Source organism: Musca domestica, unplaced genomic scaffold (assembly GCF_030504385.1).
Source record: "Musca domestica strain aabys unplaced genomic scaffold, Musca_domestica.polishedcontigs.V.1.1 44, whole genome shotgun sequence".
Classification (NCBI taxonomy): domain Eukaryota; kingdom Metazoa; phylum Arthropoda; class Insecta; order Diptera; family Muscidae; genus Musca; species Musca domestica.
The window spans coordinates 391,893-412,688 of record NW_026712334.1 but is presented as its reverse complement, the minus strand read 5'-3'; the positions used below and the strand labels follow the sequence as shown (position 1 = coordinate 412,688).

At 33.8% G+C, this 20,796-nt stretch overlaps 3 protein-coding genes across 3 annotated transcripts; all 3 read left to right on the top strand.

Moving 5' to 3' along the window:
* Positions 1 to 4,500: 4,500 nt before the first annotated feature.
* LOC101891077 (vitellogenin-1) lies at positions 4,501 to 7,952 on the top strand. Its single transcript, XM_059127349.1, has 3 exons — positions 4,501 to 4,784; positions 4,857 to 5,116; positions 7,113 to 7,952. The coding sequence occupies exons 1-3, from the start codon at positions 4,532 to 4,534 to the stop codon at positions 7,785 to 7,787; spliced, it is 1,188 nt and encodes a 395-aa protein (XP_058983332.1). The 5' UTR covers positions 4,501 to 4,531; the 3' UTR covers positions 7,788 to 7,952.
* A 3,625-nt stretch (positions 7,953 to 11,577) lies between these two features.
* On the top strand, positions 11,578 to 14,673 carry LOC109611874 (vitellogenin-1). The gene is made up of 3 exons (XM_059127325.1): positions 11,578 to 11,925; positions 12,010 to 12,266; positions 13,933 to 14,673. Exons 1-3 carry the CDS (start codon positions 11,676 to 11,678, stop codon positions 14,602 to 14,604), a joined length of 1,179 nt encoding a protein of 392 aa, XP_058983308.1. The 5' UTR covers positions 11,578 to 11,675; the 3' UTR covers positions 14,605 to 14,673.
* Positions 14,674 to 18,892: 4,219 nt separating this feature from the next.
* LOC101898278 (vitellogenin-1-like) lies at positions 18,893 to 20,436 on the top strand. The gene is made up of 3 exons (XM_005188913.4): positions 18,893 to 19,150; positions 19,222 to 19,481; positions 19,556 to 20,436. Exons 1-3 carry the CDS (start codon positions 18,901 to 18,903, stop codon positions 20,228 to 20,230), a joined length of 1,185 nt encoding a protein of 394 aa, XP_005188970.2. The 5' UTR covers positions 18,893 to 18,900; the 3' UTR covers positions 20,231 to 20,436.
* Positions 20,437 to 20,796: the final 360 nt, after the last annotated feature.

Here is a 20,796-nt window from a genome sequence, read left to right as displayed (position 1 = left end):
CGAAAACCGTTATTTGGAGGCTGTACGAAGACAAGGACCTGCATGGGTATTTTTTTTTTGTCATAGGTACATATGTGTAGTACCGATTCCGAAATTCAAATACGAAATTTTAAGGTATATCGGTGAATAGTGTCAATAATATCATCAAAATACCGAATATTAGGAGTTATTGTCATATGGGGACTTTATGACATTGCCTATTGGCAAAATAAACATGTGTGAAATAATTTTAGTCTTCTATCTCAATACTTTCGAAAGATAGCGTGTTTACAACAGATAGACGGACATTGCTAAATCGACATATCATTTTACGCTGATCAAGAATATACGTACATTTGTTGGGTCTGGCATGGGTATTTCGAGGAGTAACAAACGGGGCAGTCAAACAAATTAAAAAGTATCAGTCGATTTTCCCACAGATGAATACCCTCTTGACCTTCTTCGACTATATCGACAACTTCCTTCACTTAATATGAGATATATGACAATGTTATAAGAGATATACTTATTTAAAATTGTGACCTTTGTTTGGGAAGCACCAAAAAATGGACCGATATCTGCTGAAGAATCTTAATGGATTAACATTTACTATTTTAAGTTCGAAGTCGGTAGAAAACACAGGAACATACAGGAACAGGTCACGAAAATAAATTAGAATTTTAATATCAAAATGGGGAAATTAATTTATTTTAACTTCGAAGATGTTGTCGGATATCTTCGTACATTTATAACTGATTACATTTCTTTTAATAGCTTTGAATGTTTCATTCAACTTTCAACGACAATCTTCAAAATTGTCTTAGATCAGTTATTTTGACGTTACCACTTAATTGATTTTATGCGATTCTATTTATTGAACGGAACGTATAACCTGTATACATACATGTATGTATACATATGTGTTTCAAATGGAAGTCGTGACAAGCGCTTGCTAGGCTGATTACTTATATTTATTTTTAATTTCAATTAACAGGTGAAATGTTTTTTTAATAATAAATTTCAAATTCTATTCTTTGACTACAAACTACAAATGAGATATATTCGTATAATTACTTTAAAAGTGAATATTTATTGATAATCAGCATATTTCACGTGAACTGATGTTACACGAACTGTGGTCATTTTGAAGCAAGAAATAAGCAGAAAAAAGTAAGCAGGAAATGGGCTTCCGTTAAAAGTTCATAACATGTGCAAATTGATGATACACTTTTAAAGATTTGATAAAACATATATTTAAAAAACTCTTAAGTAGAGCATAAAGAAAACCAAATTGTAGAAAAATGTCATAAATATATTAAAATGCCATAAATATATTAAGAAATCAATGGCCCACTGTAACGTATAATGACACAACTCTATTGCTGGAAATATTGGTATATAACCACTTAAAAACTTAACAAATCAAATTTAAGCGTCAGATTTTTTTACCAAATTGTAAAGGTAATTTAAAAATTTTTCTAAATTTGGTTTCAGTTGTTAAGTGATCTTTGATAAAATACCGAACTAAATTTATATTAGCAGACCTTGTCACGATTTTCTTTTAATATCCAACTTTTCAAAGAAAAAAAAAAACATGTGTAAATAATTGCAAAGTGCTGAGTATAACAGTCTGTTTTTGTATGTCAAAACGAATGTGAGTTCGAAAGAAAAATATCATTCCAAATGAGTTTTTATACCCTACAACACTATGTGACACCTCGAAATATTGGTTTCCCACATAGGAAAGTATATATGGATCCTCCTATCTCGCCGAGCTGAGTCGATCTAGCTATGTATGTCCATCCGTCCCTCTATCCATGTTAATTTGTAAACACTCTACAGGTCCGATCTTCACGGTATTTAAAATGGAGATGGGGCTAGGACCAGAATAGAGTTTTTGCAGATGATTGCTTAATATTTAGGGGTTGAAATGGACCTCAAACTGAACAATTTCCTGATTTTGCAGTTGCTCTATATGTCGCAATGTATATGTCGAAGCGGAAGCTAACATGGGGCTAGAGCTTAGGGCTGGGCAGAAGCATTCCAATTTGGATGGTTATCGGGTAATATTTAGTGGGTGAAAAAGACCACAAAATTTGTATTAAATAAAAGTCAAATGTTCCATTAAACCACGAATATTTTTAATCCCGACGAAATCAAAAATATACGAAGAGGACAAACCTGACCGCTACGTAGATACCGATAGTAAATATATCGGATATATAGAATGTGTATATATAAAGGAAGTAAGTTAGTTAGAATGCTTATATCTTAAAAATGGCTGGACCGATTTTGACAAATTTTGTCATTTCAGAACGCCCTCTTGTCATAAAAGAATAAAATCTAAAAAATTGCAAAAAAAGCCAATAATGATGTTAATAAAGATTTTGTAGTATTTTGTGACATTTTTTTATATTTTTTATCGCATGCGATTTTTTCAATCAGGCTTATAATATTGAAGTGTATATTTTGTAATATTTTATTTTTACCTTACAACACAGGTTGGAGTTATTATATGCAAATTCAAATATCGTCCGATCCTCACGAAAATTTTTATAAGGTTAGGGTAGGCTCAATGATGTCCGCAATATATTTAGGGGTTGAAATGGACTAAAAATGTTGCTGATTTTGCAGCCGTTATAAAGATCACAAATAGAAACCAAACACGAAATCTCACATGAAGTTAGAGTTTAGGACAACGAGTAGAATGGACCACTACTTTTGTGTAAAAAATTACCAGCATTACTTATAGGCGATATCCGAAGTACAAAAAAGGCGAACTTCTGTCTTTTTTAGGCTGATTTCGTTGACGAATATAGCCAAATATCGTAGACAAGCAAATCATATAAATGAGTCTAAATTTGGAGATACAGAGGGGTCTCTTGCGTTTGGAGATGATCGCAAGATATTTAGGGATTTAAATCAACCAAAAACAGAAAAAAATCCTGATTACACAATTGAAGCCAATCGACTCGCCTGAGAAGAGAGTTAAGAACAGGGAAGAATTCTAGCAGTTTGGATGACCATTGGATTATATTGAGCTGTAAAATGGACCACAACAACTAACAGCACGACGGAGTGCGTCTCTGGTCAAAATATCAAATATAATCAAAAGCGAAATCTTCCAAAATGGATTTGGACATAAGTGGGCTTCTAACATATTGTAGTGTTGTAGGATATCACTAGGTCGGCCCCGCACGACTATAGCCATGGCTTACTTGTTTTTTTTTTAATAAAATTCTTCTCTATGTGATATCTATAGCAATATATAACTGCTCTAAAGCTAAATGTTGATAGGCGGTATGATCTACTTCAAATAAATAAAAATTATTTTGTTACGGAAAAAAAAGTATTTTGTTACGGAAACTCTACTAAATATACATAGTGGTGTAGGTTATCATATAGTCGGCCCCGCTCGACTTTTGACTTTTCCTTACTGGTATAAGTTAGTGTTGCAAATAAGATAATAGCTAAAAATTCACCCTTTAGAAGGGTTTTTACTTCTTAAAGACCTTATAAAGTTTTCTCTGTTTAAAAAGTCTTTTTCAGGTAGAAAGTATCTCCCCTCTAAGATCTCCAAAATGTCTTGCTTATCCTTAAGGCCAATAGAAAACAAAATGGTTTCGCATTCTTGATATTAAAAAAATATTAAACACTAAAACAGACCTCCTGTGTCAAGAAGATCATAATGTGATATTCTCTCTAGAAAACCCACCACTCGCCATATAGTAAAAAGATCTTTCTAGCACGCAGAGCTGAGCTGATCATGCTAATTTGTAATCGGTCGCAGTTCCGATCTGAATTTCATGGAAATAAAAAGGAAAAATTCTTGATTTTGCATAACTTATCGACCAATTGAAGGTGAGATGGACGATAAATTTTGTCTAAAAATATAAACGGGAAGTCCAGCAGCGTATTATTGTAATGCTTTAAGTCATCTTTTATTGTTGTCGATTTCGTTGACGTATATAGTCAAAAAAATAAGTTGTAGTAAAATATATACAAATTCACTTGTACACTTGTTTATACGCTATTCTCGGTCTTCAACTCCTGTCTTGAAGTCCTTTATATATCATAAAGATAGTCAATAGCTACATATGAGTCTTTCGTAGAACAAACAAGAAATCCACATCAAACTCTGCAAAATCATAAAAAATCGTAAAAAGATTGATATAAAATTATTCAAACGTTCTGGAATCAATATAGCGTCTCCAATCAGCCATAATCGACTGAAACTTTAAAAGCTTTGTAACTAGCCACTGCCGTCGTTACACAACTGCAGTGACCAACCGACAATCCTTGCGAAATAAATAGTGAAATTACACAATTGAACTTTATCTAAACGATTATAGCATTTGCTACGATAATATACTCTTCTTATATAATACATATTTTTCTCCAAATGTAAATAACAAATATTATTACTAACAACAACAACAAGAACACCAACACAACATTTTATCACATCTCATTGCAATTTGTTGGCACTGGAGTCTCTATATAAAGATGCTTTGAAGATGTTCGAACATCCAGTGTTACTGCGAATAGCAAGATGAAGCTTCAATCGGCAGCAGCAGCAGCACACTTTATTGGCACAACACTTGTTGTACTCGCCCTAGTCACAAATGGAAAGGCCCAACTTTACAATCCAACTAATATACGAGAATCCCTTGGGGATATTATTCAAGGACTGGGTTCAGAGATAATAAGGGAAATACCAACGCCAGAGGAGCTGCTTTATACCTCAATACAAGTGTTAGTTGGTTTGCCTGAGCAAACCGTCTCTTCAATTATCAATCGGGCATGTAAGTTGAGAGAAGTTTGAAATAGATATAAAATTGGAATTAGAAATTGTTAAATTGAAATTTTTGTTTAAGGTTCGCTTTATTTGGCTTCGGGGGCGATAAATCTCCGTATCACTCCGAGTGCTGAGGAGATGTATTTTCAGTTGAGAGCTCCTTGTAAGAATGTTAGTGTGCCTTTGTTGCATCCCGAGGAACTGATCAATGTTCCGGAGTTTGATGTTAACAAAAAGGTTGTTATTTTTGTCAGTGGCTGGGGTAGTGATGGCAATTCATCGACATATATTCAAGATTTTGCCAATGCCTATAATTGTCGTGGTGGCTATAATTTTCTGGTAAGTAGATTTCTGTTGGTAACACATCTATACGAAAATGATATATATCTGTAGGAAAAGTGTGATAAACTTTGTAACTTGTTTGCAATTCCAAGTGGAGGTTAAAGTACTCGGTGAGTAACAAAAAACCCCAAATGGCTCTTGAGCTCTCAGTTCAAACTTTTAAGGGCATTTATATGTTTATAGCCTAGTCGTGCGGGCCCTACCATGTGATACCCTATAACACTAAAATATGGTAGAAGTCCCCTTATATCCAAATCCATTTAGGAAGATTTCGCTTTTGAAATTATGTCATAGAGCACTGCCCAGATATTACCCTTAGCTTTCTGGTCAGGGATATTTGTCCAATATTTACGCACTCTGTTGTGCTGTTAGTTACAACTAAATATAGAATTCTTCCCTGTCCTTAACTCTCTTCTCATGCCAAATTCCATGTCCATCGGTTTCAATTGTGTGATCAAGAAAATGTTTCTGTTTTTGATTCAATTGAACCCCTAAATATTTTTCGATCATCTCCAAAAGTAAGAGGCCCCTCTGTATCTCCAAATGTAGACTCATCTATATGATTTGCTTGTCTACGTTATTTGGCATAAAAAACCAGAAGTTTCCTTTTTGTGTATTTTGGATTTCGACTATATGCTATTATCAGCGTTTCAGTAGAATAAAAATGTTGGTATTTTTCATGCTCTAACTTCATGCGAGATTTCGTGTCCTTTTGGTTCTATTTGTGACCTTTATAATGGTTGCAAAATCAGAAAATTTTTAGTTAGTCCATTTCAACCCCTTTATATCATGCGGATATCTTTAAAAACAATAGGCCTAGCCCTTCTTAGCCTAACCCTACACTTATGAAAATTTTGGTGGGGGTCGGACGATAATTGCAATCTGCATATAATGCCGCAACCTGTGTTGTAAGGTGAAAAAATATTATTAAATGTACACTTCAATATTGTAAGTCAAATTGAAAAAATCGTATGCGATAAAAAATATGAAATCATAAAAAATTACAAAATACTACAAAATCTATATTAACATCATTATTGGCATATTTTTATGCGATTTTTTAGATTTTACACTTTTATGCCAAGAGAGCATTCTGAATTGACAAAATTTGTCAAAATCCGTCCAGCCATTCTTGAGATATAAGCATTCTAGCTAACATCCCCTTCCTTTGTATATACACATTGTATATATTTCGCTACATATATCCGATATATTTACCATCGGCATCTAGGTGACGGTCAGAATTGACCTTTTCGTCTATTTGTGATTTCGCCGGGATTAAAAATATTCGTGGTTTATGGAAAATTTGTCTTTTATTGAAGTCAAATGGTATGGTCTATTTCACCCACTAAATATTACCCAATGTCCATCAAAATTGGAAGGCCTCCGCCAAGCCCTAAGCCCCAGCCCCATGCTAACTCTCGCGTCGATTGGTCTAGAATTGCGATCTGTAGAGCACCTGCAAAATCAAAAAAATTTTCAGTTTTTGATCCATTTCAACCCCTAAATATTATGCGATAATCTCCAAGCTATAGCCTTCTATTCTGACCATAACCCGACCTCCATTTTCAAATTCGAGAGAATCGGGCCATAATTGCGACCTGTAGCTTAATTATAAATTAACATGAACAGATGGACGGACATACATAGCTAGATCAACTCAGCTCGGCGAGATAAGAAGATCCGTAAATACTTTCCTATATGGGAAACTAATATTTCGAGGTGTTACATAATTGTTGGTTCAATCAAATTTATAATACCCCCAACATATAGTGTTTTAGGGTAAAAAAAATAGCGAAAATACTCCTTTTTGACATGCTGGAGGGTTAAAATTTTCTACCAAAATATTTCTCGTAGTTTTATCAACAATATTGCCGAAGACACTATATACCTATATACCGAGGAATCTTAATCTGAAAACTTTAAAAAGTGTTGAAGAAGGGTGGGGGCTTAAATATTCGCCATTAAATTAATTCGCTTACTTTCCTTTCAGTATTTAAATACATTCGATTTCATTCAAACCATCTACACTTGGTCGGCCTTCAATACTGAAGAGATTGGCAACATTGTCGCTGAAAGTCTTGTTAAACTGACTGAATTCATACCCGTGGAGAATATTCAATTGATAGGTCACAGTTTGGGTGGAGAAATTGTTGGTCAAGTTGGGCGCCATTTTAAACAATTAACCGGACAATTGTTGCCACGCATTACCGGCTTGGATCCGGCCAAGCCTTGCTATAACAAAGGAGAACGTCTGTCGGTTATTTCACGGGGAGATGCTTTATTCGTTGACATCATTCACTCAAATCCTGGCGTTTTGGGTAAGGCACAATCTTTGGGAGATGCTGATTTCTATCCCGGTGGAAAGGATCCTATTAAACCAGGATGTGTGCAATTCGGGTGCTCTCATGAACGTTCGATTCGTTATTACATTGAAACGGTTTATCCTGGAAATGAGCGGAATTTCTTGGCAAAACGTTGTAATTCTTTGGCCAGTTTGAATGGTGGTCGTTGTCGAGGACCTGAATATCCGCTGGGATTTGCTGTGCCCCATGATTTGGTTGGTGATTATTATTTGAATGTGAATGCTGATCAGCCGTATGGCAAAAAAGCTTCAGCTGATGCAACTGTCCAACCAAATCAATGTGGGCTTTGTGAGAGCCAATAAAATGTGGAAAGTTGTGACATATTTTATCAGTCTAACAAAATATTAAATATATGCACACAAACATTATATACATAGCACCTGCACCGAATGATTTAGAGCACTTGTTAACTACATGTTTAAAATTATTGTTATAATATATTCTAATAACGAAACGTTTTATCTTAATTTTTTATAAATTTAATTCTTTATTTAGTTGGATTTTTAAGAATTTTTAAGGATAATTAACATGGATTTTTTAAAGAATTTTTAAGGATGATAAACTTGGATTTTGTAAAGGATTTTTTAAGAACAATAGTCTTGGATTTTTTTAAGAATTGTTCAAGGATAACAAATGTCGATTTTTGAAAGAGTTTTTTCGAGGATTATATACCTTGATTTTATGAAGATTTTGTCAGGATAACTTTGGTATTTAAGCATTTTCAAGGATAATAAACGTGGATTTAAAGAATTTTTAGGTATAATAAAAGTGGATTTTTAAAGATTTTTTAAGGATAATAATAAACTTGGATTTTAAAAAGAATTTTTCAAGGACAATAAACTTGGATTTTTTGAGGAATTTTTCAAGGACAATAAACTTGGATTTTTTGAAGAATTTTTCCAGGACAATAAACTTGTATTTTTTGAAGAATTTTTCAAGGACAATAAATTTTGTAAATAATATTTCAAGAATAACAAACCTTTGAAGGATAATGAATGTGGATTTTTTAATTCTTTTCAAGGGTAATATTTCTTCAAATATAAAACATTTTCAAGGTTTGGTTTTTTTAAGTATTTCCAAGGATAATAAACGTGGATTTTTAAATCATTTTTCAAAATATTTTTCAAGGATTATAAACGTGGATTTTTAAATCATTTTTCAAAATATTTTTCAAGGATTATAAACGTGGATTTTTAAATCATTTTTCAAAATATTTTTCAAGAATTTTTTAATAATTTTTAAAAGTATTGTTCAAGGATTTCAAACGTGGATTTTTAAATAATTTTTAAAAATATTTTTCAAGAATTTTTAATAATTTTTAAAAGTATTGTTCAAGGATTTCAAACGTGGATTTTTAAATAATTTTTAAAAATATTTTTCAAGAATTTTTAATAATTTTTAAAAGTATTGTTCAAGGATTTCAAACGTGGATTTTTAAATAATTTTTAAAAATATTTTTCAAGGATTACAAACGTGGATTTTTAAATAATTTTTAAAAATATTTTTCAAGAATTTTTTAATAATTTTTAAAAGTATTGTTAAGGATTTCAAACGTGGATTTTTAAATAATTTTAAAAAATATTTTTCAAAGATTACAAACGTGGATTTTTAAATAATTTTAAAAAATATTTTTCAAAGATTACAAACGTGGATTTTTAAATAATTTTAAAAAATATTTTTCAAAGATTACAAACGTGGATTTTTAAATAATTTTAAAAAATATTTTTCAAAGATTACAAACGTGGATTTTTAAATAATTTTAAAAATATTTTTGAAAGATTACAAACGTGGATTTTTAAATAATTTTAAAAAATATTTTTCAAAGATTACAAACGTGGATTTTTAAATAATTTTAAAAAATATTTTTCAAAGATTACAAACGTGGATTTTTAAATAATTTTAAAAAATATTTTTCAAAGATTACAAACGTGGATTTTTAAATAATTTTAAAAAAATATTTTTCAAAGATTACAAACGTGGATTTTTAAATAATTTTAAAAAAATATTTTTCAAAAATTACAAATGTGGATTTTTAAATAATTTTAAAAAAATATTTTTCAAAAATTACAAACGTGGATTTTTAAATAATTTTAAAAAAATATTTTTCAAAAATTACAAATGTGGATTTTTAAATAATTTTAAAAAAATATTTTTCAAAGATTACAAACGTGGATTTTTAAACAATTTTTAACAAAGTAACAAATGAGAAATTTTGAATGTTTTTCCAAGGATAATTTACGAAATTTTTGGTTCATGAATTTCTAAGAATTATAAATGTGGATTTTCAAAACAATAAAAAAGGCTTAAGCATAATATGTATATAATTTTTTTCATGAAAAATAAATATGGGTTTTGATACCCTACAATGGGATGTGAATTTGGAACCTGCAAACAAATTGAGCTTGGAAGGAAGTATGCCAATATAGCTATAGATCCCATATATAATGTTCATCCTATTTGTTATAATATGAACTCCATAATAACTTTATTCGGGAAAAGATAACAAATATAGCTCAGAAAGACCCTGTTAAATTTTATCAAAATCAGTTCAGATTTTAATATAGCTCCCATACATATTTTTATTTGATTTCAGGTTTATTGTGCACTAAATGATTATTATCAGCCTAGAATTTGTCGTTTCTTTACTGGTTTAAAAGTTTTTCTATGACAACGAAAAAAAAGTGAAAAAGCAGTAAGTTCGGCCGGGCCGAACTTGGAATACTCTCCATCATTTGGAACGAATTTGGACATTTTCAAAAAATGAAATCCGTTAAAAATTCTGTTAAAATCCTAAAAATACCGAATACAGCCGTTATATTGGGGTCTATACGACGAGGATCTACATAGGCTTTGTTGTCATAAGCCATTACCATATTCATATTCGAAATATGAAATAAACGGTTAATAATGTAGCTAAAATCATCAAAATATCGTGTATAGGGAGGTACCTTTATATCGGAGCTACGCGAAGACGTGGACCTGCATAGACAATTTTCTATTACAGGCTGTACCTTCCATTACGAACTTCAAATACGACATCTTAAACAATTTGAGTGTGAGTATTGTACCTAACATCGTCAAAATATCGAATATAGAGAGGTACTGAAATATGGGGCTTATATGAAGACCTGGCCCTGCATAGACAATTTTCTGTCACAGACTGCAGTTCCCATTACGAACTCTAAATACGTAATTTGAAACTACTCCGGTGAGTAATGTCGCTAAAATCATCAAAATACCGAATATAGGGAGGTACAATTGTATGGGGACTATATGAAGACGTGGACCTGTCTTAGGCTTTAGTATCCATTACGAACTTCAAATACCAAATTTGAAACAATACCGCTGAATAATGTCGCTAAAAACATCAAAATACCGAATATCGGGAGGTACCATTATATATGAAGACGTGGACCTGCACAGACAATTTTCTGTCGTAGTCTATAGTATCTGTTTCGAATTTTAAATACCACTTTTGAAACAATTCCAGTGAATAATGTCCCTAAAATGATCAAAATACCGAATATAGGGAGGTACCGTTATATAGGGGCTATATGAAAACGTGGACTTATATGGCCCATTTACGAACTTAACCTGGCAAAATAAACAGGTGTGCAAAATGTAAGCCTTCTATCACAATTCGTTCGAAAGATAGCGTGATTACAAGAGACGGACAGACAGCCAGACGGATCAAGAATATATATACTTTGTTGGGTCTGACGTGAGTATTTCGAGGAGTTACAAACGGAATGACAAAGTTAATATACCCTCCATAGTATGGTGACGGGTATAATGTTTAAGTATTATTTCAGGACAAGAAATATCCTGGAGCTGGAGCCAAAATGTACTTAATAAACCAATTATATGGTAATGACATTTTTTGCTGGGTGAAAATATTGAAATTTTCCTGGTGTGTACAAATATAAATACATACATCAATGTACCATTGTCATAAGCTGCGTAGTGGAATAGATAGCGTGAGTTCTTAAAATCGAAATTTATCTTAGTGTTTATTCAATTTCATCATTCGTTTCGAACAATGAGCCTTTTCTATAAATAATTGTTGCTTTCAGAAGAAGGTAACAATTATAAATTTTGTATAATATCTGACTCAAATCTGGTAACTTAATTTCCTATATAAATATGCTTTAAAATTATTCAAAAAATCCAGTTGTAACGGGAATATCGAAATGAAGCTACGTTTAAAATTAAACACATGTATTCGAGTAATATTAATCGGAATGTGTGCAATGACCCCAAATATATGGGGCCAATCTGTGGATTATAACTCCTTAGGCCAATCAGCTGCTAGCATGATTCAAGGATCAGGCTCACAGGGATCAAAAACAATACCCACACCCAATCAGTTATTTTCTATGCCAATGCAGTATTTATTTGGTTTTCCAGAACAAGTGATGTTTGGTGTTCTCAATAAGGCATGTAAGTAAATACAAAGACATATTCTTTATGTTTTTTTAGAAGACATTTTCTTTTTAAATTTTTGATATTTTCTACATTCCTAAGGTTCCCTTATTTTGGCATCAAATATAAAAAACGTGTTCATCACACCCAAGGCCGAGAAAATGTATTACCAATTGAGAACCCCCTGTAAAAGCATAAATGTTCCCCTACAACAACCTGAAGAACTTGTTAATCTTCCCGAATTTGATGTGGATAAAAAAGTTATCATGTTTCTCAGTGGCTGGGCTACCAAAGGCAATGAAAGTCACATTCAGGAATTGGCCAATGCCTATAATTGTCGTGGTGATTATAATTTTGTGGTAAGTTGATAACAAAATTCGCACACATATTTCCTTACATTATACAACCAACATGACGCGGCAGTTTAAGAATTGTAGCATGAGATTTTAATCCCTGACTTATTAAGTTTAAATTTCGAACAAGTAAAAATGCCGTTGGTATGGTCTGGCCCAAACATTTTATTTCCTTCAGCGTAGAAGGACATAAATTGTAGACAAATTGGTTGGCTTCGAAATCTTTAAAAACTAGGATTCCCGTGTCTAAAGCAATTGGATCTTAAAATTTTTTTTGTTAAAACAAAATGTGAGTTTTTTAAGAATGTTTTTCAAGGAGCGCCAGACTAAACGAGGATCTTGTAAAAATGTTTTATATTTTATATATTTTTATCCCATGATAATCAGACCACTTATTTTTTTTTAAAGAATGCTTTGTTTAAGGATGATCAGATCTTTAAAAGTAGATCTTTTGGTAATATTTTTTAATGGATAATTAGACCACAAAACGTGGATTTGATAAGGATATTTTTCAAGTGCCATCAGAGCACTAAATCTGTATTTTTGGATAATATTTATTTTTGGTATCATTATATACCAATAGTTGCAGTCGCAAAAAAAATTAAGACAAAAATAAATTTTTCCAAAAAAAAAAAAAAAAAAAAAAATCTGTCGTAGTCTGCAGTATCCATTACGAACTTAAAATGTGAAACCTGAAAAAATCGGTGAAAAATGTAGGTAAAATCATCAAAATACGGAAAATAGGAAGATACCATTATATGGGGGATATACCAAAACGTGGACCTGCAAAGACAATTTTCTGTCATAGGCTGTAGTATCCATAACAAACTTCAAATATCAAACTTGAAACAATTCCGGTTAAAAATGTCCCTAAAATCATCAAAATACCGAATATTGGGAGGCACTGTTTTATGAGGGCTATACAAAGACGTGGACCGGCACAGACAATTTTCTGTCATAGGTTGTAGTATCTATAACAAACTTCAAATACCAAATTTGAAACAATTCCGGTTAATAATGTCCCTAAAATCATCAAAATACCGAATATTGGCGGGTACCGTTATATGAGGGCTATGGACAAAACATGTTGGATAGTGCTAACCATTTACAGTTACTTTACAATTGGCAGCATATTTGAAAAAAAAAGGACCAATTATTCCTCTAGCCCTTAACCATACGAAACTGTGAAATTTTCTGATGCATTGGTAGCTGTTGCAAGGTCCGTTAGGAGAAATTCCTCGCCCTAAGATTATCTTCCTTTTTTCGAAAAATTGTCGATTTGAGAGTGAAAATTAGCCAGAAGCATTGCAAAAGCAGATCCGTTACGATAAATTCCGAATTTGATTTTCACTCCCAACTTTTATGACGCTCGGCTTAAATTCTTGCACAATCTCTATTTTTAAAAATCCTTACGCAAAATTTCCCACGTTTTTGAGTAACAGAGGCCCAATAAAACTGTGATATTTTCGTGGACCCTTGGATGTACCGTTATATGGTGACTATATCAATATATTATATGGGGGCGATACCAAAACGTGGACCGACATTAACCATATTTTGTACAAATGGTCCTGCATCCCATAGATATTTATGTTTTGTTTTTGCTGGTGTTATTTTTCATTTTTTCCATACCATTTAGAAATTAATTACCCTTAATATATCCTACTTTCAGTATTTGAATGTTGCTGATACCATCGAAACGCTATACATATGGTCCTCTTATAATACAGCAGAAATTGGCAACCTCGTAGCAGATAGTCTTCGGAAATTCACAGAAACTGTACCCGTGGAGAATATCCATTTAATTGGCCTTAGTTTTGGCGCCCACGTTGTAGGGGCTGTGGGACGAAAATATAAAGAATTAACTGGCCAGTCGTTGCCACGTATCACGGGTTTAGATCCAGCTAATCCATGTTTTAATAAAGGTCAAGCCGTATCGAGTCTATCACGTGATGATGCCGCATTTGTTGATATAATTCATACCAATCCTGGTGCCTTGGGTAAAGCAGATTCGTTGGGTCATGTGGATTTCTATGTCGGCGGCAAAGGAGCCATTCAACCTGGATGTTTGCAGTTTAGTTGCTCTCATTTACGTTCCGTTGATTATTATATTGAAAGTGTTTATCCCGGTAATGAGGGTAATTTTATGGCGAAACGTTGTGATTCGATGCAGAGTTTCAATGGTGGTCTCTGTGATGGACCCGATCATCCAATGGGATATTCAACACCACTCGATGCGGAGGGAGATCATTATTTGAATGTCAATCTTCAGCGACCATATGGAATAAATGCTCCAGCCAATGCAATGGACCACTCAAGTCACTGTGGTCTTTGTAGTAGTTAATAGGGGTTGGAAATGTCATATATGTCCCTCAATTATAAATTAATTATTAATTTTTTGTAAATAAAACTGTGCAGATAAAAATTTTGATTATGAAGTTTGCAACGAGTATTTATATTATTTAAATTTTTTAAAGAGAACCTGTATTTAATAAGAAAACTAAATTAAAGCGAACTAAGTTAAATTCCTTTAGAAAATGTGGTAAAAAACTTCGTTCATGAAATCGGCCGACACCGTTACTTGGGGTCGATAAAGTGGACGGATTTCGGAAAAATAGTACCGATTTGAAGTACTCAACGGGGACTCCAAACAGTATACTAACGTTACTTTTTTTTGGGAAATGCTACAAAAACCTTTAAAGTTCCTGAGAAGAGTTGTATGAGGGCTATAGCAAAACGTGGATCGAAATGAAATTTTTTTGATGATCTCAATTATTATAGTCAAAACCTTCAAAGTACGGCATACCCTTTGCTTTGCCTATACCTTAAATACCTTAATTTTATCTTACTAAAAAGAGCCAACCTAAGTTCGCTGATCCGGAACTCCAGACCCGCAAACAAACAATCAAAGAAGAAAATGCGAAGAGTTTGCCCACGCACACACACATCGTTCGTAATAGTGGCATGGTGTGTGTAACTAGAAGTAGAGTCTCTCTCTCTTCCGATGTTTTATTGATTGTTAAATAACTAGGGTTAAAATGCAATAGTTGGCGAATTGACTTTAGATATACAGATTGAGATGAAAAACTTTGCAATAAACTCAAAAGCCATCATTTCTACATTTTTTTTGAAATTTTATTGAATGAAAGATTAAAATGCCGGAAATAGCATAACATTTTAGATTTGATTTGTTCGATTTGTTCGAATCGGTCACCTTTGGCACGAATTATGGCCTTCAAATGGCCAATGAAGCCGTCACACGCTGCTCGAATGTTGCTCTGCGGTATTTTGGCCCATTCCGGCGAAGCGCTTGCTTGAGGTGATCAACACTTTGGTATTTTTTAGTGCTAACCTTGCTTTCCAAAATACTCCAGAAACAATAGTCCAACGGATTGGCATCCGGAGATTTTGGTGGCCATTGTGCGCTGCAAATGAAGCGAGAAACCTCATTTTGTAACCATTCTTGGGTGACGCCTGCTGAGTGCGATGGTGCTGAGTCCTGTTGGAATGTCCAAGGTCTGCGGCGAAAATGTTTGCGTGCCCAAGGCTTTAATACATCATCCAGAATATTTTCGCTAAAATATTCGGCATTTATCGATTAATACGAGCGGAGAGCGACTATCGGCCCACACCATGACCATGGCCGGCGCTTGAGTTCTGGTGGCCAACCGAAGGTGCACATTTTCAGCTGACCTCTTTGGCAAGTAAACACGATAATTTTGTTTGTTTACAAACTGCTGGACAACGAATGTTTTCTCAACGGAGCGGAGAAAACCAAATTCGGCAGTTCACAATTTTCGGCCAAGCGAAGCAACTGTTTAGCTCTTTTGAGTCTATTTTCTTTCTGTTGCGGTGTAAGTTCTTGCACCTTTTGGAAGTCTGAAGTTGGTTGCAGTTTTTTCATCTCACCCTGTAGAGTAGAGTTTCTCCCTGTAGAGTAGATTTTCTCTTGTAAGTCGGTGTTTACGACGATTGCGACTACTAGTATTGAAATTCAGTTTTTTTTTTGAAGGGATGTCTGATTGTTGACGATTTACGGGTACTCGGGCATTGCTGTTACTCGAGAAGACGAAGTGTAAGGAATCGGGCAAAGTATTCGGGTAAATACGAATAAAGGATAATCGGGAACTGGTGGGTGGCTGATCCGAAATTACGATGATGATGATATGTGAGAAATTGAGGATTTTGATGTTCGGGTTGTACACAATTTGAATATACTCGGGAATTCTGGTTAATGTACGTCAGATATACGGGTATGGCGATGATGATGTTCCGGTTGTAGATGATTTGAATATAATTAGGAAATGTGATGAACTTACGCCCGAATTCAAGATGATGATGTTCGGGTTGAAGACGGTCTTTTGGAAGACCGACACCTACTTCACATTCTGAGTCAATTTATGAATTTCCGTCCATTTTATACCCTCAGCTATAGAGCTGCCGAGGGTATATATAAATAATACGTCCAAATAGGGCCGTATCAAACATATTGTTCGGACATGGACAATATAGGTCCACTGCTTCTTGTACCTCCCCCATAAATGTTACAATTTTCAAAGAAAATAATTTACCTCATGAAGATCATTCCATATTGTAAGAACTTTGCAAATCCCAAAATTTCCGTCAGTGCTAGGTCAAGTGAGAAAATGGGTAACAATTTTGAATAATTATAACTCATATAAAATGTGAAAAAAGCTTCGATTGCCTTCAAGTTTCACACATTCCAATATGTTTATTAACAAAAAATCTGGTGTGCTCGGGTTAAAATGTTGAATAATTATATCTCTCATCAAATACGAAATAAGAATCAGATTCTCTTTAGATTTCACAAGCCCCAATATTTTTATTAACCAAAGATCTGGCGTGAAGATGGGATGCATCGGTCCCCTCCTTTTGGTACCTCTCCCACAAAGGGGTTAAAATTCTAAATAACAAAAATTTTAATAAAATGCGAAATAATCACCTGTTTTTCTAAACTTCGCACATTCCAATGTTTCTAGAAACACAAGATCTGATGTGAAGATGATAAACATCGGCCCACCGATTACGGTAACTTAACACAAAAGTTCAACAATTTGATTAACAATAATTGGGACAAAATTGGAAATAAATCCTATTTTTTCACTCCAAACCAGTTCACCACTTTCGGGCAAGCGAATCAACTCTTTAGCTCTTTTGAGTCTATTTTCTTTCTGTTGCGGTGTTCTTGCACTTTTTGGAATTTCAAAGGCTTTACCCGGAGGTAATTTTTCAATATTTGCGATATGTTCAGCTCACGAGCCATTTTCTGTCACTGCGACGCGGGTTTTGATCATGTCGTTTCTTTACTTTTCGAACCATTTCTGCTGATGTTACTGTTTTCTTCCGTCCACTTCCTTGACGTCGGGCTACGCTAGCAGTTTTATTCACATTTAAATGCTGGAGTACTCTAGCGATAGCCACTTGTGGTTCTCCAGCCAAATATAAAGAAATCACACTATCACGCTTGAATTCCATCAGGAATAACTTTTTTTCTGGAAAATTCTCACCAAAATGCTTTTGTACGCTTGTAAACAATATAATGAGCTGTCACTGGAATAATTTTAACAGCTGTCGGACGAGTGGCTTGGAAATGACAGCAGTATCATTTTGGTTACAGTTTTGTTTTCATCTCACCCTGTATTCTTGATTAGATTTAACGATATTTAATAGCATTTTCAACGAGTTTTTTTAACATTTTCTTTTACTTTCCAAATGGTGAAGGGTATTCAAAGTTCGTCCCGGCCGAACTTAATTTAATTTATTTTTAAATTTTTTAATTTTGCACATACCAATATATTTATCGATATTAGATTCGCTATATAAGGTACCTAACGCATGTTTCAACGGTTTCGAAAATTATCCCATATTTCATTTAAGTGAAGGTAGTAGTCCATATAGCTCAAATCTGGTGCCTTTTATTATTTATATCAGACTTGAGTCAGATATGGCAAGGCTAAGGGTATAAATCTCTTGGCGAATATTGGCTGATACTTTTCGACTTGTTTATATAAAAGTTATTTTATATTTCGTCGGCTAAATATTATTCGATGACCATCCAGGCTATGGCTCAGCCCTTAATTCTAATCCCATGCAAAATTCCGATTGGTCTTTAAGTGTGGTCTGTAGAACAAGTTCAAAATTCTCTTTTTGGTCCATTTCAACCCCTAAATATTTTGCGACCATCTCTAACAGCAATAGGCTTCTATTTTGACCTTTATCACACCTATAATCAATCAGTCTTATAATGCACATAGTGTTAATAATCGCTTTCATATTAATTTGGACACGTGTTGTACATATCATAGAATCTCGACGATAGCCCTATTTTATATTAAATTTATAGACGTTTTTCCCTATTGATAAGTATTTATTTTAGCGACTATAAAAAATCTATTTATGGGAATTTGCCACGAAGTTTGCCATAGAAAGTTATAGCGTGAGCTTTTAAAGTAAAATATTCTCAAAGAGATCATATCTTTCATTTTTGTTCGTACAATGTATTTATTATTATTATACAACTACAACAATAGCAAATAAATGCAAAGCGGTGGCAATAGTTTCCTATATATATAAGTGTTTTAGAATTGTGTTTGGCACAAGTGATACCGGCAATAGCAAAATGGGGCTCCAACCTAGAGTGATGAAATTTATTGGAACAATTATTTTAATTATTTCCCTCACCGTAAAGGGAACAGCTGGAATGCATATCAACCGAAGCATTTTGGGCAGTTCCGCTTCTGACATAGTTCGAGGATTAAGTTCTCAATCTATACGAGAAATACCCGCACCGGATCAATTATTCTCTACCGCAATTAAAGTTTTGCTTGGTTTTCCAGAACAGGCAGTTTTTACCGTCCTTAATCAAGCATGTGAGTAGGATGAACAATTTTCCAGGAATTTTTTTTATTGGGTCTCTCTTTGTGATTGGTTTTATTTGAAGGTTCCATTTATTTGGCCTCGGGGGCCATAAATCCTCGTATCACACCCAATGTTGAGGAGATGTATTTTGAATTGCGTACACCCTGTAAAAATATAAGTGTTCCCATAGCTCAGCCAGAGCAACTTGTTAATCTGGAAGAATTCGATGCGGAGAAAAAAGTTGTTATCTTCGTCAGTGGCTGGGGTTCTGATGGCAAGGAGGATAGCTATATTCAAGACTTTGCCAATGCCTTTTTTTGTCGGGGTGAACATAATGTTGTTGTGAGTTATAATGGTTTATTTTTTAAATTCTGATGGCCATCTTTATCAAAAATATTTTTTATTTTCCCCCCTAGTACATAAACACCGGAAATTCCGTACAAACTCTGTACACATGGTCCGCCTTCAATACTGAAGAAGTTGGCAACATTCTGGCCGAAAGCCTAAAAGGATTGACCGAAAGTGTGCCCGTGGAAAATATTCACTTAGTTGGCCATAGTTTGGGTGCACAAATTGTGGGCAAAGCTGGACGCCAATTTAAAGATCTAACTGGCCAATCACTGCCTCGCATAACTGGTTTAGATCCTGCTAATCCTTGTTTCAACGAAGGCGAAGAATTATCCGGCATTTCACGTGGCGATGCTACCTTTGTTGATATCATCCATTCAAATCCTGGAGTTTTGGGTAAACCCAAATCGTTGGGAGATGTCGATTTCTATCCAGACGGTAAGAGAGCCATAAAGCCTGGATGTGTTAGGTTTGGCTGTTCACATGAGCGTTCGATACGCTATTACATTGAAACTGTCTATCCCGCTAATGAGCAAAATTTTTTGGGCAAACGTTGCAATTCATTGCAAAGTCTTAATGCTGGCCATTGCGATGGGACGGAACATGCCATGGGTTATGCCGTAGACCATGATCTAAAGGGAAATTATTATTTGAATGTGAATGCTGATCAGCCATATGGTAAAAATGCTCCAGCCGATGCAGTTGTACAACCAAACCAGTGTGGTCTCTGTGGAAGTCAATAGATACATGCAGATGTAAAAGATTCGCAAGAGAATTTTGTTAAGTTAAAATTACCTTAAATAATATATAACACTCTCAGCACTATTTAGTTGACCCCAAAGTATATACAGCACTACTATTAATTTTTGGATCTGCACTAATTGCTAAAATGTTAATACGTATGTATATGTTGTTCACGATATATTAATAAAATATGTTATACTACCAAGTGCCCGAAACTTTGTATGCGTTATGATTTAATCAAAAAGTAACCAGATGATATTTTTGCTATTTCCAGTAAAATATTGGCTACAGATTCTAAAATTGTAAAATAATTAATGAAAAAATCGGACATTCATTTCCCACAAAAGGTTGAACTTATGTGGAGGAGATTGTTTTAGCATATTACAGGAGTTATTATTATTTACAATTTTGACAATTTTCAGATCTTACCATAAAATTGCGATGTGCAGAATTTAAACTATACAGGGTAAAATGAAAAAACTGCAATCAACTTCAGACTGCTGTCATTCCTAAGCCACTAGTCCAACAGCGGTTAAATGATTCCAGTGACAGCTCATTATATTGT